At 35.7% G+C, this 12,153-nt stretch overlaps 1 protein-coding gene across 1 annotated transcript in view; it reads right to left on the bottom strand.

The window, feature by feature from the left end:
- Positions 1 to 12,153, bottom strand: part of SEL1L2 (SEL1L2 adaptor subunit of SYVN1 ubiquitin ligase) — a 113,794-nt gene that overhangs the window by 93,980 nt on the left and 7,661 nt on the right. The window contains exon 2 of the mRNA XM_007450193.1: positions 839 to 894. Coding sequence (XP_007450255.1) covers positions 839 to 894 — 56 coding nt within the window. The remainder of the gene's footprint in view (positions 1 to 838; positions 895 to 12,153) is intronic.

Raw genomic sequence — 12,153 nt, 5'->3', positions numbered from 1 at the left:
AAATATATATATATATATATATATATATATATATATATATATATATATATGTTATGTTACATAATGGTAATTCTGAGAGGAAAAATACAGCAAGGAAGGGAGATAGAAGGTGTTGTGATTGTGATTTTAGAGTGATTGCAACTTTATAGAATGTCTAGGGAAGGACCCTCCAAAAAAGATGACATTTGAGCGAAGACCTGAAGGAGGAGAGGGAAGGGAGCCATGTGGATATCTGGGCTCAAGGATGTTACAGGCAGAAAAAACAGAAAGGTGGGCACGCATCTGGGGTCTCTGAGGAACAGCACAGAGCCCAGTGTGTCTAGAATGGTGTGTGTAAGGGAGGTGATGTCAGAGAAAAAGCAGTGGGGCCGGACCACAGTCTGTTAGGCAAGACATCAGCGTGAGATGGTTGCAAGGAAATGACTTAACATTTACAGGATTATGCTGGTTGCTGGGTTGAGAATAGACTGAAAATGTTAAATTCTTTAAAGATGTCAGAACACATCTTGAGGTTAATAAAGTTTAATAAGCACCTGTGACTCTATAAGCCAGACTGGTCTGTGCCCTTTTTGTCTTAGTATTTAGGACCTCAGACAGGCCATGGTGTATAGAAAGGCTCAGGCCTGATGATATTCTTATCTTCTCACAGCGGAATGAACAAATATTTGTTGAATGAATGAACAAAAAATATTGATTGAGAATGAAGAAAAAGGAACAGAAGCAATAGTCAAAAATTAGTTGTTTAAGAAAATCTGAGCACGCTGAGTAAACACTACTAATAGTGCCTATAGCTTACATTTTGTATTGGAAAAATATAATGATTTAGCAAAATATTTACCTGTGTGGTGACATTTCTTTCTTTTTGCTTTTTATTATGTTTTTCTGCTTCGATAGCTGCAATATACAAACATTTTTATAAAATATGAAAACATTTTCTTTTCAAAATTTCACTACAGTTTCTTGTTAAAAAACTTTTGGGATAACTTAGAATTCTAAGAATAATAATTTAAAATAATATACAGTTTAAAGTTACTAATAGTGTGTTACAAAGTAATTCCTTTACTGATAATTTTTAAAGATGTAACTTGACACCAGACATAATCTAAATACTTTAATCAAGCATCATGAAATTGAGATAACATGAAAGAGTTCTACAAATAATGGAGCTAATTACAACAGTTGAAAACTTTCTGAGCTAGAATTTAATTAAAAAGTATCTAGGTAAATAAAAGCCATCTATTAATAGAGAATATTAAAACATAGAAGAGAGAATACAGTCTTTTAAATTTTTATAGACTCATCCATATGGCAGAGAGATACTAAAAATGAATATAGTTGAATGATATAAATATCTGAGAAATGTAGAGTAGTATAATTATATCAGGCTTTGAAATTTAAGCAAATAATTTTCACAAGCAATTTTTAATGAATCTTTTTATGAAGAATAGACTATATATACATATAGAATACATATGTAGTCATTGATATATTTCATTTTTGCACAGTACTTGAAATTTATTAACTTACATATTTAGAAAAATAAGAATTTGAAAACCTGATATAAAGGGGTGATACCTCATGACACGTCAACTACTTTATTAGTATTGCTCAGTTTCAATTATTGAAAAATTATTTGATGCACAGCAAAAATGACCCCACATATTTCCTGAAGTAAAAAAATGCATGTATGTGATACATTCACATTTTACAGACTGAAGAACTTGACTCAAGACAAATATAGGGTAGTCAAAATTTTCTATTTCCAATAGTCATGAGCTTGTACTTTAAGAGCAGGTTATGAATTTTCTAATGTTATCTCTGACATTTTATTTATTAATTTGATATGTTTTATTCTTTCTCTCAGTAATGAACTTTAGCACTTGGCCTCACAATTCTGTTTACTTCATAAGCCAGTCCTTAAAAAAACTGATCCTAGGTTGTTTGATATTTAGTCTTCTGTCAAATTAGAGAAACAGTTGGCAAATTCTAAATAAAAATCCAATAATTACATGGTGACAAATGCATTAATATAAAGCACATGAAAAATTTAAAGATTATACATATTTCATACAATTATGTACATTAGGATCGCTCTTTAGCTTCAGGATATAAAATAAATTTTACCAGAATAAAAATGTTTACTACAAATGAAACTTTCTTCATCCCAAGTTTGCAAAGTGATCATTTTGGGGCCATGTATACTCATTATCAGAGGCAACATAGCATCATGGCCCACCATGTGGACTTTGAGTCACACAAGACTGTGATCAAGTCCTAATTTTATACCTACTTCATTAATTTATTATGCTAATCAAATGAAATAATCCATGTAAAGTATTTAGCACAGTACTTAATACATGTTCAGTATGTTTAATAAATGTTAGCTACATATATAATAAAAATAATAATAATATTATTGTTATATGAAGCCTACTTCTTTAAAGGACTTAAGATGCCTTCAAGATAATAGTACATGTAAATTTGTATTTTAAAAGGACTATGGTGAATAAAGCATTATTAAAGACTTAATACTCTGTTAGAATTTATTAATGCTTTGCCTATAATATGACTTTTTTCTGAATTAAGGTATTTTCTTCAAAACAAATTACTTAGTCTAATTATATTTGTGTATTGGAAATCAGACAGTGTGACTGATATTACAGTCACAGTAAACGTCTACTAATTTAAAAATTCCATTATCACAACTAGAAAAAGTAAACTAGAAAAAGCAATGTGATTTGGTATATTCCCATTATTATATTCTCCAAAGTACAGAGAATAAAATTAGAGTTAGTATGCACAGAATGTACAGACACAGAATAAGAAGTAGAAAGTGTCATGTGTATTAGAATAAGAGAAGAAAACTATGGATATTAAATGGAATAAATTGTATTATACACTGGACCAGAAAATCAAACTGTCATGAAAATTACAGGGCTAAAAGCAGTTATCAAAGGTAGAATAAATGCAGATAAAAGAATTAGTGAAATGGGAGGAGGTGTAATAATCTAACTGAAGTAACAAACTATTTAATAGCTTAAAACATAAAAAGAAGATAAAGGTAGTTGGTCATTATTTACAGCAGAAGATGTGCAATAAAAAAAAACCTCCTTTGAAACTCATTTTAAAAATGTGTTTCTTTCCTAAATATCAGGTTTCTAGGTTTTCACCTAGAGAAAACAAACTTTTGATTGGCTACTGGGGAAACCATTCTGCTTCAAATAGTACCTTGCACAATGCTTTCTAGTAGGTTTTTATATCAATTGAGAAACACTGGTGATTGTTGGAGACCTGTCCCACTGTTTCATTACTTCCCTCTATGTGAATATTGATATTGCCACAAATTTCAGCACTCCCTGAGAAAAACACAATCCACTGGGTGCAGGAAGAATATATTAGACCTACTTATGTGTGATTTAAAAAATCTCCTTCATAATTTCTACTTTTGTGGTGTCTTTTATAATATACTAGATCAGTAGTATATCATCCAAATAAATAAATAAATATACATACAACAGAATATACCATCAAAAAGTTTTGATATGGAGTCAGCTTTGGAAGGGGACTAAAGTTTTATTCAGCTCTAGAATTGTAGCTCTAGCTCTAATTTATTTATTTTAAAAATTTTTATTGGGGTATAGTTGATTTACAATGTTGTGTTAGTTTCAGGTGTAGAGCTAAGTGAATATACATGTATCCACTCTTTTTTAGATTCTTTTCCCATATAGGCCATCACAGAGTACTGAGTAGAGTTCCCTGTGCTATACAGTAGGTCCTTATTAGTTATCTATTTTACATATAGTAGTGTGTATATGTAACTCCCAATCTCCCAATTTATACTTCCCCACCCTTATCTGCTGGTAACCGTAAGTTTATTTTCTACATCTGTAATCTAGCTATAATTTATTATATGCCAGTTGATTTGCATAATTTAGCTCCGGTCTCCTTAACAACCCAGCACAGAAGCTGGGTTGTTAAGGAGTAAGCACAGAATATTTGTATTTCTATTTTACTCATGAGGAAACTGACATCAAATGAGCATAAGTAACTTGTCCAAGGTCACATGGCAGAGTGGGATTCAAATGCAGGTCTGACTCCAGAGCTATCCCTCTTTCTACTCCACTGTCTCTCCCAACTTTACCAAAGGATTCACGATAGACTGAATGGCAAGCTTCTACAATGACATGCAGTCCATTGTCTTTATAAAAAATTGATTTATGGCACAAAATTTTACAGGGTATGTCTATTTGCATAATGTGAAACACACCATTTTATGTACACAAGAGCTTTAATTTATTATCCCCCATTGAGAAAGAAGAATTTTGAAATAGTAAAGAAGAAATTAGCACTACAGCTCATTGCCTCCAAAAGAATTATCCATATGCCTTTTGGGGGCATGGAGTGAACCCCAACAGCTTTATAGAAAAACCACAAAATTTTTAAAAGACTTGTGTTGAAAAAACATTACCAGCTTAGAGTAAAAGAGATTGAGATAGTTCAAAATAAAAAGAGGCTTCTGGGCCTCTATCTTTCAATGAGTAGGAAGGATGAGAAAGCTTCTCACCTACAAACACAGGTCATTCCTTATGGAGAAGGAAGGACAACCAAGAGGACAGAGCCAGGAGCTGAGAGGTTGTTGCCCAGACCCAGGAGAACAAAAGATTAGGAATATACTCCAATCAAGCAACACTGTCTACTCCTGGAGTATGGAAACCTGACAACACGTACCTGGCTGGATTTCCAAATTGTCATGGACCAGTGGCTGTTGTACATTTTCCCCTTCCCCTTTTTTGAACATCAGTGTCTACAGCAGTGTGGTTTTTCTATCTCTCCAGTGTACATTGGGTACCTGAGGTAATGGGAAGGTAACTTGCCTTTTTAGTTCATAGGTGTCTGAATCTAAAAACTGCACCAAGGAGCCTCATTGACATCTTGACCTGATGCAGATTATGAGATCGTGGATTTTGAGCCTGATGCTATAATTGGATGAGATTTGGACAATTTTGGAAGGGCGAGAACCACATGAGAGAGATGTGAATCACTGAGGTCTAAGGTTAGACTGTTGAAGACTGTCACAACAACAGTCCCCAGTGAATCACCGTTACCCACGTTGATACCCCTTTACAATGTGACTTTGCCCAATCCTCCCATCAAGAGATGGAGATTATTTTCCCTACTCTTTGAATGGGTTGTCCTTGTGACTTGCTTTGGCCAAATGAAATGTGGCAGATGACACTGTTTAACTTCCAAGGGTAGTGCTTGGACCTTTAAGCCTCTTTTACCCTCTTGGAAAAATGCCTTGAGATTATCATGCCAGGAGTAATAGATCATATGGAGAGAGAGACCAAGCTGTCTCCACTGACCACCAGCTGAGTGAAGCTGCATGAGTGATCCCAGGTGAGACCAGCAGAAAAATCACCTAGTCAACCCGAAAGAGAATTATGACAAATAATAAATCATTGTTTCAAACCTCTAAGTTTGGGATGTTTGTTATGCAGCAATTGATAACTGAAATAAGCCTGTTTTTTCAGCCTACGAGGACTCCTTGGATAGAATTCTCAATTCTCAGAAGCCACATTAGACCAATAAATGATGCCAAAATAAATCGTATATAGTATATTCATAGCATTGAGAAAAGGATTAGAAAAAAATAATATCCCCCAATATTGCCTTGATCACAGTTTTTTTCAGATCCACTTTCTCATGAAAGGCTTGATATACATTAACTCCTGGCTTTACTATGAATTCCAATGTTGCTCACCTCCTTTCTTTCCAGGACACGGTTTATCTTCCTTTAAATGAACATTGGGACACCAGTTAATGTGACTGTTCTTTTACTGACTGAAGTTATGAAAAAACACTTCTGTATTTTATGGGGGATCTGCCTGGGGAGTTAAAGCCAAATAAAATCTTATTCTTTGTTCACACAACACTGACAAATGAAACTAAACAGAAGTATTTTATTGATTCTCCTGTCCTAGTTCTCTAAAATGGTGCTTTATGCCTCACTTAGACCTTCACCTGATTCATTTGGTATAAAAATATTAACCATTGGTTCCTTTCCAAACTTTCTTTTAGATTCTGTGTAGTACACTGGTTTCTGTAACTTTACACTATCCTGGATATCGTTCTTCCTTTCAAGCCCCTATTCTAGAGTTCCTCTTTGGTTTTATATCCACTAACGACTGTGTATTTCTTAATGCTCAATCCTCACCTTTTCTCTCTGGCATGATCTAAGAGCTGAGTGGGGTCAGCAAAGACTTTGAAGTGGACAGATGGTGAGTGCAGGAGGTCAGGAGCTAGGAAACAATAAGGTACTGATTCTGGGACAGGTGGCCACTTAAGAAGTAAAACCCTGGGAATCAAACTGTGATGGCTGGAAAGCAGAAAAACACAGGTAACAGGAGAATCCAGAGAAGGAATCCAGGCTGGCAGAGGTGAGACAAGTGATGAGAGACAACCTGGCAAGAAGGACAGTTCCAAAACCTGGGACTAAAATCATGGGAGCAGGCCAGGGTGGGAATAGAAGTGTAGATGAGCGAGAAATGAGTAAACAACTCTGGAAATGTAGGAGTTAGAAGAGTGAGGGCTGGTACCTACAAAGGTCCAGAGAAAATTCTGCCAAAGGGATTTTTGTGGGGGTGAGTATTTGGTTCCCTGTGGAAAGCACAGCATAAATCAGACCCTCATCATTTCGTGCCTGCATTCTTATAACAGCTTCCTAATCGATTTAATCATGATTATTCTAATTTTAATCTAACTTACATCTACCCTCAGAATAATTTTCCCCAATTACTGTTTCCAGCAAGGCATACATCTGCTTAGAAACCCACAAGTCTTATTGTACAAAGACTAACTTCCTACTTTGACTTGCAGTTTCCTCCATAATCAGGTTTAACTTCGCATTCAAAACTATTTTTCAAATCCTGTTCGAAACCTCTCTGTTCTATTTTCTTGATCTGTCTATTCTTCTGCCAATACTCCAATTAATGCAGATTTATAATTGCGTATTTTACAATCTGGTTGGGCAAGAACCTCTCTGTGCAGATACACACACACACACACACACACACACACACAAAACACACCCTCATCGTTCCTCTTTTAAAAACTTATCTTGGGGATCCTAGCATAATTTCTTTTCTAGATAAATTCTAGAATAAGTTTGTCAGATTCATTTAAAAATGTGTTGATCTTTTCACTGGGATTGCATTGGATTTACATGTTAATTTACAAAGACCTGCCATATTTACAATATTGAGACCCATTCAGGTTTATAGCCTTAATTTATTTCGATTTTTCTCTTTAATGGTCTTCAGAAAATTTTCATTTTTATTACTCATGTATGTCTTGTTTCACTTTAATTAAATTGATTCCTACCTATTTTATAATTTCTGTCACTATTGTGAAAGGAATTTTTTTAATGAATTTGTGATTGTTATATTTTTTAAAATTAAAATGAACATTTATTTAGAGTAATCATAAGTCTTAAAGATTTCTTTGCTTACCATTGATCTTTGGTGTTCCTCCTGAATTTGTGTTTTATTTTGCTGCAGCATATCTTCAAGTCAATATTTCAGCTAAAAATTTGTGGATGGTAAATTTTCTGAATCCTCTCTTGTCTGTAAATATCTTATTTGGCCATTACACTTGTCTAATAGTTTGTCAGATTATAAAATTCTAGATTCAAAATCATTTTACCTCAATACTAAGAAAATATTTCTCTAGTATCTTTTTGTACCCAATGTTGCTAATGAATTTGAAGTCAACATGGTGCTTTTTTTCCTTATAAATAATGTATTTTTTCTCTTTAGAAGCCTTTAGGATTTTCTGATTAGCCATGAAATATTAAGATTTTGCCATTATTTTCTAGGAGTGGGTCCTTTCTCAGTCTTCTTGCTTGGCACTCAGTGGCACTTAATCTAAAAATCTGAGTCATTTTTCAGATCTGGGGAATTTTATTTGATTTCTTTATTTCTTTTTCTAAGTGCTTTGATTTTCTCTTTCTGGAAATCCCATTATGTGGATTTGTAACTTTTGGGTGGCTCCTCCAAGGCCTTTAACCTTTATTTTATACATGTCATCTCTCTGTCCATTTGCAGTGTGATCTAAGAGAATTTCTCAGTTTGATCTTTGAGCCTCCAGGTTGCTCTTCAATTTTGCTATTTACCCTTGAGGCTTTTTTTTTTAACCATTATTTATTTCATTTCCAAAATAGCTCCTCTTTTAGAACTGCTCTTGTTTCAAGGATATAGCAACCTCTCTAAATACATCTTATGACAATCATTTTATGTTTTAGTCTTCAACCATTTGTTCTACTTGTTCTATTTCCTCAGGTGTTATCAGGGTGTGTGTGTGTGTGTGTGTGTGTTGTGTGTGTGTGTGTGTGTGTGTGTGTGTGTGTGTGTGTGTGTGTGTGTGTGTGTGTAGGCTGATGCTTTTCTCTCATGGTGTTAGTTTTTCTTCAATGTTTGGTGATTCTTGATTGTATTCATGTTGGACTTGGATTTTCCCTCTTAACCTGTCTGTGAATGCTATAACAATTACCTCAGCTTGCCAATAGTAATGGAGTGTTGTAGGATATGCTATCAGGATGTGACAGGAGCTAGTCTTCTGGAATACAGGCTGCTTGAGTATCACTAGCCACTTGCAGCTGTATCCTACATCTCTGGCCCAAATACCCACCCCAAAATGCCCCTGCTTCATGGTACTTTATCTCCTTGTGTGCTTAGTTATTTTTATTATGTACTGAAAACCTTATCTGAGTGGGTTCTTTGAGACCTACAACGAAGTTGCCTTCCTGTGGGGAGAACATGAGTTTGCTTTTGCCAAGTGCCTAGGGCACTACGGTACAGGACCATCTTAGATCTAGTTCTAGGCTCAGGATACCTGGGATTACCAAGGCTGTAAATCTCCAGGAGGGCTGGCCTGAGACAATAACTTCTCAGAAATGTAATTTTTCCTTTTCCTTTTCTCCCTGCTCTGCTAAGTGTCAAGCTGTCTACAGATCCCTGGACTTTGGAAGGGGTGTATTTACTTCTGGTCTGCCCTTATCCTATGAGTATAGCACTTTATGGACCTCGGTTAATGTTGAAAAAGTTTCTTATTAGATGCCTCACCTTTAACAGGTCTTGAGGACTACAGTTCTGTCCTTCTTGCTTTGCGAGGCCACTAAAACCAAAGCCCAAGTTTATCTGGTTCAGGGCAAAAGCTGTTTTGATATTCAGGTACAGGGCTGGGACCAGGGTAAGGCAAGTCCAGGCCCTGCTCAGGTGCTCTGTGTTTACTTCTCCGCATTCCAGCAATTCCATAGATTTTTTTGTTGGTAGTCCTTTACTAACTTCTCAACCCTTTGATAAATTTAAGACTTTCGTATATTTTTGTGTCATATGTTTTCAGTGGGAGGGTTGGTCCAAATAACCTAGTCACCTAGCCTTTTGTTACCAGAAATCAAAGTGCTGACTTTTCCTTTGTATCTGGTGGTAGTGCCATGTAGTGATGAGGGGAGTAGGGGTCAGAACTGCTAGGCTGCTCCTAATGTTGTTTTCAACCAACAACCCTTTCTTTTTGCCCTGGGGCTCCTTCCCTTTTTCCTGAACCCACTTGTACATTTTTTTCTAGCCATATTCTCTTTTGTACTTTTTTGGGCAAAAGTTTCTTCTTTCAATCCATTTCTATCTCTTGTCTTTTAGGTATTCCTAATTCCTTTTTCATCAAAGGCACTTGTTTTTCAGAGCTGATGAGTTGGGTTTTTTTTTGTTTTTAACTTTTCTATGAGGGAAGCTGCAGGGTGTACATTACAGTACTTTTTCTAATTTGGGAATATTTCTTCAATCCCATGTAACCTTGGCTCCAAGTCTGTGGGGCAGGCTTAAAGAAGACTTAAAAGAAACCAGTTTTTCTTGCCTACCATATCTCATTGGCAATAAACTATATAAATAAAATTATATGGCTACTGTAAAAAAATTGCAGATGGCAGTAAAATTACAAAATCAACAAAAAACTGAGAAAATGCCACTGTTGGAGTTTATATAATCAGCACACTGCCGAAACAACTGGTTGAAAAGTAAATAATGCAAATCAATCACCTAGCTGTTTGTTCTATACAGAAACAAACATATGTATACTACATTTAAAAATATTTGGAAGATTGATTGCATTTTTATTTTTCATCTGGCTGTTTGGTAGTATGTAGAAATAGCCTGAGGCAAGTAAATATGATAATAAGGCAAATACTCTCAGAAGTCTACTTTGAAGAATACAGACTTAGCATAACAAACAGGTGATAGGGAGTACAAAACAAAAAACAAAACTTGGTTCCTATTAGAGGATTCAGGTTTTACTAAACTCTATATTTCAGAGTTTTGAAAATGTGTAAATTTAGAATAATAAAAATACTTACATGACTTACTCCACAGGTTTTAGGAATGTATTTTACAAATTTCAAAGTATTACACAGATGTTAGTTATTCTATTTTACAAGTGCTAACTGAGCATCTATTATATGCCAAGTTCTGCAACGTGCTATAGGAAATACTAAAGGTAAGTAAAACACAATCTCTGCATTCAGGTAGTTGATAATATAGTCAGAAGGGTTAAAAACTATCTCAATTGTGAAACTATGATGCATAAGAAGGTAAAGGTACAATGTGCTGTGAGGAAGGGCTTGGGAAAGCTTTTTTGGAGGAGTAGAACTTGAAATGGACTTTAAAAGATTAGTAGGATGTTATGCTGTGGATCTATGGTGGTGATGGGGAAGAAGATGGAATGACAGTCCATTCCTGCAGACTGTCCGTCTGTAGAACAGACTGAGAAAGATGTGGAAGTGAGAGAGTTAGGTATACTGAGTAGCTCATAGTTTGAATTGGTTGAAATAAAGGAAGTTCAGATTTAACTGCATAGGATTTTGACTGCTGGACAAGATGTTGGAACTTTATTCTGTATAAAGTAGGTGCTTGAAACAGGGAAAATCATGATCAAATCTGGGGTTTAGGAATATTATTTCCCACAGTACTGTATTGTGAATAAGAGAGGGGAAAGTTAGAAGTGCAGTAAAATGAATAAAAAATACAAAAATAAGACTATAAATTGAGATGGTGAAAATGTATAGATGGGAGAAGCACTGTGGAACTGACAGGATTTGGTGAAGGATTAAAGGAATGAATAATCATAAAGGATTAGGAGATTTTGGCTCCAGAACTGGCCTTGCAAGATAACCCTTGGAAATTAATTTCACCACTCTGGGCACCACTCCTATCATCTGTAAAAACATTGATTTAGATGATAATTACTGCATTATTAACTGTATGGTCATATAATTTGCAGGTTTTACACTTGAGAACCAAGGGAGCTGGAAGGGATGTTGATGTCATTAAGAAGAGAAGAAACATAGGAGAGGAACTTTTTTTTTTTGGCTGCACTCTGAGGCATGCAGGATCTTAGTTCCCCGACTAGGGATTGAACCTGTGCCCCCTGCAATGGAAGCCCAGAGTCTTAACCACTAGACCGCCAGGGAAGTCCGAGAGGAATTAACTCTGAGAAGAAATGTTGAATTTAAGATGTTCGCAGACCATACATTGTTCATGACCATCATGCAGCTGATACGTAGGCCTGGAGATTCAGAGGAAGGTCTAGGGTGTAAATACACAGGTAAATGAAGCTGTGGGGCTTGGGAGAGAGCACCAGAAGCATAGAATATGAAGAGCAAGAGAGCTAAGCACTGAACTTTGGGCATAGCATTTAAAGGGAGGGTTGAGGAAAACAAGCCAGTGAAAGAGACTAAGAAGATTCTACAGAGGTAGAGGGGAAAGAATATAGTGTCAAATGCTGCTGAGAGGTTAAGTAGTAAGAACAGTAAGAGCCACTGGATTGGTAATCATTGGCTATTGGTGTTCTTTGAGAAAGCAGTCTCAATAGATGGGGAGTAGATCTTAGAATCAGTTAGGAGCAAGTAGAGGGCTATTACTGGCAGAGAGAATTCTTGGAGTAGTTATGTGATAAGAGAGACATGAGAGTCTTTGCATGGAGAAAATGGAGTAGAATTGGGAAGAGTGATTTCTGGTATGACAAAAGGACATGGCAGAAGAGGTTAGTTCCTCAAAGCTGACTGAGCAACCAGAAATAAAGCTGATGCAAGGGCATTCTTTAGCAGGG

Source organism: Lipotes vexillifer, unplaced genomic scaffold (genome assembly GCF_000442215.2).
Source record: "Lipotes vexillifer unplaced genomic scaffold, Lipotes_vexillifer_v1.1 scaffold137, whole genome shotgun sequence".
Classification (NCBI taxonomy): domain Eukaryota; kingdom Metazoa; phylum Chordata; class Mammalia; order Artiodactyla; family Lipotidae; genus Lipotes; species Lipotes vexillifer.
The sequence above is the reverse complement of the archived record's forward strand: the minus strand, read 5'-3'. Positions and strand labels throughout refer to the sequence as shown.